General features: G+C 41.2%; 1 protein-coding gene across 1 annotated transcript in view; it reads right to left on the minus strand.

The window, feature by feature from the left end:
* Window positions 1–2,863: 2,863 nt before the first annotated feature.
* MTCH2 (mitochondrial carrier 2) overlaps window positions 2,864–9,347 on the minus strand; it is a 23,232-nt gene continuing 16,748 nt past the window's right edge. Inside the window, exons 9-13 of the mRNA XM_069091639.1 lie at window positions 8,854–8,947; window positions 7,693–7,740; window positions 6,835–6,902; window positions 4,844–4,919; window positions 2,864–3,361 (exon numbers count right to left, since the gene is read on the minus strand). Coding sequence (XP_068947740.1) covers window positions 3,275–3,361; window positions 4,844–4,919; window positions 6,835–6,902; window positions 7,693–7,740; window positions 8,854–8,947 — 373 coding nt within the window. The 3' untranslated portion in view covers window positions 2,864–3,274. The remainder of the gene's footprint in view (window positions 3,362–4,843; window positions 4,920–6,834; window positions 6,903–7,692; window positions 7,741–8,853; window positions 8,948–9,347) is intronic.

Here is a 9,347-nt window from a genome sequence, read left to right on the forward strand (position 1 = left end):
CTTCTCTATCACAAGCTCATGGAAAGGAACTGTTACCTCCCCTAAGGTTCTTGACATTCCTATCCTAGAACCCAGTTTTTTCTTGTGAAAAATCAGATGCATAGAATTCCCCCTTGTTGGTCCCTCTACTTAGAGCACAAGGCCCTAGCAGCTGTGTCAATAAATCATGTTTCTAATCATATATATTATACCATGTCGCTGTGCCAGACCTGGTGTTGCACAAACTCATCTATTTACTTTCTGTCCAAGTGGTCTGTAGTAGACCATGATGGCAAAAGATTTTTTTCCCTCTCCACTGATGTTCACCCAAATGCTCTCCATTTTGCCCCTTGGTTCCCATATTTCCTCACATGAATATACATTAGTAACATTGGGTGTCTCTATATTAATGAAGCTTTAACAACCTTGTAGGTATAAATGCTACAAACTCAGAACATTTGAAAGGTCATTTAAAATAGTTTGTTAAAATTCAATATAACCACCATCTTGTGGTTCAATATAATTACTCATCAATTTTTGGACTTTGTAAAAAACTTTAATTAGTTGCTGCTCAGTTGATTAACTTTTAAGGATACAGGGCATTTTAGACAAGACCCCACAAGAAAAAGTCTAATGGTGATAGATCAGGTGACTGAGGTAGCCAGGCAAAAGGCCCACCTCTACCAATCCTGCAGCCTGAGTAAGTGTAAACCAGAAACTTCCACACACAATGCAGAATCACAAGGTGCCCCATCTTGTTTAAGTTATGTTAACTGAAATTCACAAAACTAAACAGATATAGAAATTTAAACAAACTTTCAAATGATGTTTTTTGTTAGCTTACAGAATTTATCCTTCTGAAGTTATTAAGTTTAAAGCTGCACTCTTTTGGGATACCCAAGTATAGAATACTATTTCCTTCCAACCCCCCTTTGCCTGTCCCCCTCCCCCCCATAATATATGCTTACTTAGAAACACATTCAAAAGAGATTTCAAGTCTCAGTGATATATACTTATGCAGACCAATATGCCTTTTTGTGTTGGGACATCGAGTTTTATTTTGTTTGTTTGTTTCAATGGTGGAAGAGATCAGTGGTTAAAAGCTTTTTATTACTGGTTCCTTTCTTGAATTCTGTCAAACCACCCAGTTATCTCAGGTATTAATCTCTGATAGCACAGGTCCCATATGGGGTCTCAAACCAGAGTTTAAGAAGAGCTGAAGGGATTGGGAATGAAAAGTTTAAGAAGCCCTGCCTAGGGTAGCTAGCTTCAGGGTTATATCTATCTAGGCAGTTTTCTTCCTTTCTCATTATAATTTCATAGCTCTCACTGTAAAGTTCAGCTTTGCTCTCTCTTCTTCTCTGTCCTACCTGACTTGTGATTTCATAGCATTCGAGTGGCTCTCCTCCCTAGACAGCCAGCCCAGCAAAGATAAAGGCAGGAGACCTGGTCTTGTTAAAGAGAGTTAACAGTAATAGTGCTGAAATGATTCAAGAGGCTGTGTGACCTTTGTGGCAGGGCCTGGACTCCCGGATGGAAAGTAGGCTGGACAACACCTCTGTTCCACTGATCTCTAATCTGGAGCTTGATCTCATGGTACCCTGACATTATTCTCCCACTGGAATATAAGCATCTTGTATTTGGTTTTCTATGACTGTAAATCAGTTCTATCCTGAAGTTTCCACTACCAAAGTAGCAGCATCTAGCAATTTTCAGCCCTGTGCTGCCAATGAAAAACTGCAGTTAACACCACAATTTTGCTAGCAGATTCTAGTATATGGCTCATTATCCTATTCAGATTTATCCATACATTTTGTGCTAAAATGCTGTTATTTTTAGAAAACTGCATTTGCAGGGTAGTTATCAGAACTCAAGTTTCCTGAAAGACTCAGACTTTTCATGGTACTATCTTGAGGCTTCTGGTAAGATCAGAGGCTTAGAATGCTTTTGATTCTGGAGCTAGCTTCATGTAACAGTACATACCTTTCATGTAATCCCATTTAGAATGTTGGGAAATAAGATACAGACAAAACTTTTTTGTAAGATAGCAAAACCTAGCTGCCCTCTGGTGGAAAACAGGCTACAACTAAGATTGCTCTTAGAGCTAAGATCACTTTTTTTTTTTTTGGTTTGGCAATGACTCATAAATTTTTCAGACATGTGACACCACTGGTAACATCAAATTTTCTTTAGTGAATTTTTCTGGATCTTTTAGATGTATCCAAAACACAGAAAAAAAAAGTTTTAAGTTTTTTAGAATTTTATTTTTCCATTTCTTTCTAAAATGTTCTTTGTTCTGTAAATTTCTGTAACACACTTGGTTGTGGGTCACACCATGCCAGGCTACTGATGTTTTGGCTAAGAAAATCTTGGTAGTGGAGAATGAAATCTACATTATCAGATTCAGCATTACCAAAATCCTTTTTAGAGTGTCATTAGGAATTAAAAACTAAACCACTCCCAACAGCCTCTAAACAAAATGGTGGAGGAGGGAAAGAATAAAATAAAAAGATCATATACAGTTAAAATCAAATTATAACGCACTGTTGGGTGTGGCAAGGACACAGCTCATAGAGAGGACCAAGAACAGCGCTGCAGTGTTTTTCTACTTTACAATGTTTGTTGTGGAGCTTATAGGGAAGGAGGGTTCAAGTCATTACCAAGTCAGCTTTCTCTTACTTCACTTTGGTCAAAGGAATTTAAAAATAATTTTTGCTATTGTTAACATGTCCCTCTCAAAACTCACTTCTATTTCCACTGAGTTGTGCAGAATGAGGGATGGGGTCAGAGAAACTTAGTTATTCAGAGCCATATACTGGGAAGGAGGCTCTGTGGATATCCTACCATCTCCTTACAGATTGAGTCCACAAGAGGAGAGTAATAATTTATCTCCTAGAAAGTTACTTTATTAATTTTTCTGAAGTTTTACAAGTTGTTTCTATTCCTTTTCAGAATTTATTGATTCTTTATTCTTAAAAAAGTCTAAAATCAAGGCCTAAACTCCATAATAACCTGCCCATTCCTGTAGAAAAGTGCAATTTTGCTTTATGTAAATTTTATCTAAACCCAAAGCAAAAACTGCCCATTTCAGAAAAAAGAATCATTGGGGAATCTCAGCAGTAAAGCAGTTTGCATTGGGAAATGAACAAAAAAGGCAGACACCAAACACCTCCATTTTCCCAAGATTAAATGATTATTAAAAAAAAGCGCACCACACTGTATAGAAATCAACATTCTCTCCCATAATTCTGTGCATCTGGGACTACAGAAATGTCATTGCCCCTGCCCCACATCTTCAAATTAACATCCTCAGGTCATAACAGTAAGTCTTCCCAAAGGGGACCTTCCGGAAAAACAAGCTATTTCCACGACTCATGTTTCCCTGGAAAAAATCAAACAGATAAATAAAACTTATAGTAAAGGCCATGAGATCAATCAATCCAATTGGCAAAATGAGAAAAGATAAAACAGATCTCTTGGAAATGCAACTGAATGGTTAGGGCATACAAAGGATCCATTCCCCAAAACCTGAAAGCTACACCCTCTGCATAATGGTGACAAGCCAAATCACCAAATACCAATGAAATGCCACTCTGCCTCCCAGAGAGGGCGAGAAGAGCTTCTCCCCAGCCTTATAAAGCTGGCAGTGATATAGGGATATGTCTGACTTACACGTGGTCCAATTTTACTAACTGTGCTGGGTCCCAGCAAGCAGCCAACTCGAGGAGACCCCTGGGCTCTTCTCCTTACAGGTCTGGCCTGGCATCTTCTTCTGGAGCTGGCTCAATTTCCCAGGTCATTCTGGGAAGGTGTAAGGGAACCAGCCACAGGGAGAACCGGGTGCCTTCACTCTTACTTTTCTACCTGGGGGCTGGCTCAATGGAGAAGCCAGGCTAACTACAAGGATAAACTTTCTCTCCCTAAACTGGGGACAACAGTGACTGTGATGAAGAGTTTAGTAAACTCATTTGCTTAACGCAGGGAGGAAGTATGTGATCCCTGAGCGTAGCGGGGAAAGTTACTACACAAAGGTTATTTCAGCCAAACACTGAGAAGGTCACTGGACTTCTGTCCCGGGATACGGCAAGCTCAGTGAGGCTTGGTGTCTCCTATTCATTTTTTACAGACGGATCCGGAGTGTGTGCACCAAGGCCTGCCATCACATCTATCACAAGTGTCACAAAATAATGCGACAAAGAACTTTATCTCCTTTCTTCCTGACCTTGTGTCTTGAAAACACTCAAGAACCATTGTGGCCAGAGAATCCCTTGCTCTTTAACAGGCTCACCGCTCAGTGGTGGCCATGGTCACAGCTGGACCAGACGCCTGAGAAATCACTGCTCCCTCAACATCCCAACGCATCAACTTTAGGTCGAAGAGGCCATCTGGTACCCGGCACCCTAGACCGCACCCAGCCATAATGCAGTCCAGGCACCCGAGCTGTCACTGACGTGACAAACTAATGTAACCTCCTGTGCCAGAAATCCTTACCTGCAAAGCAGGATAACACTTAGCCTATGATAACTGTTGGAGGAGTAAGAAAAAAATCTAAATCTTCATTTGATTCAGAGTGGGAAGGAATCAAATGCTTAGTAACCAAGACCCTTTTTAATAACCTAGGCATCTAATGAACTGACGACCCCTTATAGGTAAATGTGCTTTTAAAAAATATTCTATGGTTTACTTCTCCCATCTCCTGTTTCTTGTTTCTAAGCATGACATCCGCCCCTTCTGCCAGAATGTCAGACTGCCATTTCAGTTAAACAAATGACGGATTGGTAGCTGCAGGTCAAACTTGTGTGAGAAGAAGGAACTGAGTTAAGAACCTGGGAACACTGGTTCAAAAAAAAAAAAAAAAGAGTACCTCTTTCTGCAGCATGCACCAACAGTCTAACCAGGAAGAGTAAACTGGAGCATAAGGAGGGCATCCACCAGCAAGCCTGAAAGAGAGAGAAGCTCAGTTAGCCACCCATGTCTCTGGAGAGCCTGGCACCCTCTAGCCCAGAGTCCTGGTTACAAAGGTATGGAAGAAGAGATGCCTGTTGTGAGGAAATAAACTTCACTGAAACGGGACAGGTGGGACTAAGTCTTTTCCAAATGAATCCACAGGCTAGTAGATACTTGGCTCATTTGTGTGTTTTCTTCTTCATTCTTTCTAGTGCTACATGTGTCTCCCCTTTCAGCCCTTGGGAACCTGCCTGGCAGACCCCACATGAGGCTCTGAAAACACTTAAGCACGACAACTACCATCAAAGAGACTCAGGCAACCATGCTCTCCACATTCAGACAGACACCAACCCCCTCACTTTGGCAGTATCTGGAGAGAATGTTCACAAAGCCTTCCTCTCACACACATTTCTACTCTGAGTTGCCTTAAAAATCACAAAATGGGCCAAAGTCTATGAACCCATGAACACTTAGACTCCATTTCCTCAGCTCTCATCCTGTTTGTCAGGCATGTCAACAAAGGTATCTCTGCATTAGGCACTGCACAGGGATAGAATGAAGAATATAGACACAAATTACCACTAAGTCAGAAATAAGAATTCTGGAGGCCACTCAACAGGCCAAAACGGGACATCTGTATTTTGGCCTCCCTTTAAAGCAACAGTCTCCACGAAGCCCTCCTGACACCATAACCCTGAACAATAGCCCCAGGCCCAGTGATGGAGAGGACCAGGAAAGAAAGGCTCACCACCAGGCTGGCCAGGTGGACATGAATTTTTCAAGGGGATTGTCTGAAAAGATGTAGAGGTTGTAATCTGTGTGAGCAGAGGGACTGTCCATCCAGATGAAATTATGGATCCCTGAAGTAAAGTGATAGAATGTAAGGAGGAGAAAAGGCAATGAAAAGGAACATGCCAAATACACTTCCTTTCAAACCCAGTCCTTCCACAAAGTCCTCTTCCACTGAAGTTTCAACCTAATACCCATAACACTCATCACCTGGCCCTCACAGCCATCAATAAGAGGTAACTCCTGTGGAGAAGTGCCAGCTAGTCCCCCTAACTGGGACCCAGAGCACGCAAGCCAGGTGAGCTGAAGCAATGGGGCACCCTGAAGGAGAGACACAAATCAGTATGTGCCAGGCAAGTCAAACTGGTCACCATTCCCCTTGGGCCCCAATGGAGACAGACCAAGAACCTTGGACAGTCACGATTCCAGGCCCCTGCCTGTAGCCATCATCCTGAAGACCCATAAAAGTTCTGGCTATCCAAGTCTCTGGTCCTGTCAAAGGCTTAACATTAAAAACTGATATCATTTTGTCCATGGAAATGACATTAAAGGGCATTAGCATCTGCTTTGCCACTGTCCCCGGAGGACCACGGGACCTTCCTATCTAACTTGAAAGCTGAAACTGAAATCATCCTATGTGCTGGAAGCTAGCCGAGGAGAATGGGTCTTGCTTCTCTCTTTGTATCTCCAGTGCTTAGCAGTCCCTGACACACAAAGTGGCTTGTAACTCCCTCCCTCTTTCTCAGTCAGAAGGGATATAGCTGAATTTTGTGCACATGAGTTGATAAAAAAAAAAAACAGAAGAATTCAACAGCTAGCTTGCCTCCTTTAGAGGGGAAGCTCCTTGAGGGAAAAGATCATATAATCTGTTTTATGTCATACAGTACCTAGTATAAGTAACTGTTAAAAGTTCAACAAATGTGCTACTTCTTAAGAAATACACAACTACTAGCATGAATACCAAATCAGGGACCAGAATTCACAACAGGCTTTGATTACAGAAGGAAGATAATTGCTTTGGAAGAAAAAAATGGTCCTTTCCAAAATTCCCATTAGGGCCACGTCCTCTGAGTAAAAAAGGAGCTGATACTCAAGAGAAAGCAAACGAGGGACACTTACCCACAGTTGTTGACAGCCATCAGGTTGGAGATAAGCACGAAAGGGTAGGTCAGCATACTGGCAAAGAACTAGAGCACCAAAGAGTAAGAAGATGGCAGCGCCTTTGAGACCACCTTTGATTCTCCACCATCTAGTCTGTCTCTATCTCTGTATCAAATGGCCCAGGGGCATGTCATTTGCACTTGAAGTAAATGAGACAAATGATCAAAAAATGATCAAGCATTTGTTCTGAGCACAGGGATGAGAAACATGGGACTTCCCAATGAACATGCTATGCATCCTTCAAATTCTAGCCATTAGCAGCAGGATGTTAGGCCTTGAACAAATTCTCTATTTCCTCACAAAGAGATCTCACTTTTGTGGTATGATCAACAGTTTCATGTAGAGAAAAATACTTCCTCATACATGGGAGAAAATGATATACAAATATAATCAGATATTAATGGAAATTTCAGAGTCTCTCGGCTAAATACGTGAACATGGCTACCGTTTCCACCTCCACAGGATGCTGATTTAGTTAGGTGACATTTTCAAGGTACCACACAGATCTCAAGATAAGGAAAATTCTTCAGCACTGCAGTATCAGGAAGTTCGCTCCCTCAGGCCAGAGGGTCATTCACAGTTATAACACTAGGCTAATAGAGGGGGACAGCTGATTTGTTAGAAATTGTATGGATTCAATAATAAGATTTAAGAAATTGAGGTGTCACTATTCACCTACAAAATATCAATGAACATGGTAGGAAATACCCTGATAGATATACGGTGGTTGACTTCTTCAAATACTCTCAACAAAGACTGGATGATAAAAACAAAAGTCTATTTCTAAGCTGATGAGAGGAAAATGAACAAACTTACTCCAGTGACAGCCTGGGAATAACTCTTCATTTCACTCATGGTGGAAACCTAAAGAAGGGGAAAACCTTTAGAACAAATGAGAAAATTCCGCTGCTGTTAACAGTTAAGACTATCAATATATTCCACACCTCATTTACTATTAATTTCTTTGCAAAGTCTTCCAACTAGATTTTAGAGATGAAAATACTGCAAAGAAGTAGACAAATATGATCATTCAGATCCATGTGAAACAGCAGACAAATACACATTAGGTCAAAGTGATTTAGGTACAGAAGAATGAGGACAGAATTTTTAAAAGACTGGTTAACCCTTACCTAGAGGCACCTAGATGACACAATGGATATAGTACTGGGCCCAGAGTCAGGAAGACCTGAGTTCAAATCTAGCCTAACACTAGCTATATTACCCTGCGCAGGTCACTTCATTGATCTCTGCCTCAGTTTCCTCAACTGTAAAATTGGATTAATAACAGCATCTATGTCCAGGGATGTAAGGTGCTTAGCACAGTGCTGGACGCACAGGAGATACTTGTTCCCTCTCTCTCCTATTGACTAGAAATATAATTTCTCTAGTAACAGAGTATTTAGTATTTGGTTTAAGACATATGGGCCTGCTGGAGGAAGATCCATCACATGGCCCTTCTCAGTGATACACAAATTCAATCCATGTCTGATCATGGATTTTCTTTGACTGACATTTCCTCATAGCCCCACAGGGCATTCTGTTCTTCTCCCTGGTACAGGGTAACTGGGCAGCTAGGTAGATAAAGTGCCAGGTCTGGTCAGAAAGACTCATCTTCCTAAGTTCAAATCTGGCCTCAGACATATAATACCTGTGTGACCTTGGACAAGTCTGTCAGCCCCTGCTCGTTCCAGTTTCCTCAGATGTAAAATGGGAACAATAAGGGTACCTATATAAAATGAGATAATATCTAAAGAGTGCTTTGCAAAACTTTAAAGTGCTACATAAATTCTAGCTATTTTTTGCATAATCCTGAACCAAACCTACAGCACAGCAAGTTCTTGGGAATCCACAGGGCCTTATTTAGGCCAAGAGTATAAACTTCTCCACTAGTTCATGGCAGTCCAGACATCATTCTAGTTCTCTTTCACTAAACTAGCTGTGTCAAGTCATAGTTTATGCAGGTCACACACAACATACCCCACTCTCCAGTGCATAGGTATTGACGAGGTAGGCCAATGAATTACAGAGCCACAGGGAAATGATGTCCCCCAAGAGGCGAGGAATAAGGCCCCTGCCATAAAAAAACAAAACAAAACAAAACAAAAAAAAACCAGGTGAGAGTTTAGAATAAAGACCAAAAAAGGCAAAAATCTACTCTGTGTAGTCACACTTCAATAATGTTTTGAGATTTTCAAAATCAGATCCAGAGAAATCACTTAACTCTGAGTAATTAAAAAAATTTGAACCCAAAGACCAGGAAGTAACCACAAACTGAGCACATATTCACCTAATTCACCCTTCAGGAAATAGAATAGAGGCCAAAATATGGAAGGTTGATTTCTAAAGCCGTAAGACAGATGAAGTAGCCTCCTTATACCGTGTTTCCCCAATAATAAGACCTATCCCGAAAATAAGCCCTCCCCCCCCAAAATAAGCCCTATTGAGATTGCTACTGTAGTGAAGGTGACCCT

The sequence above is a fragment of the Petaurus breviceps genome, unplaced genomic scaffold (assembly GCF_028583685.1).
Source record: "Petaurus breviceps papuanus isolate PSGF00001 unplaced genomic scaffold, PetGlider_PUasm1.0 188, whole genome shotgun sequence".
Taxonomy (NCBI): domain Eukaryota; kingdom Metazoa; phylum Chordata; class Mammalia; order Diprotodontia; family Petauridae; genus Petaurus; species Petaurus breviceps.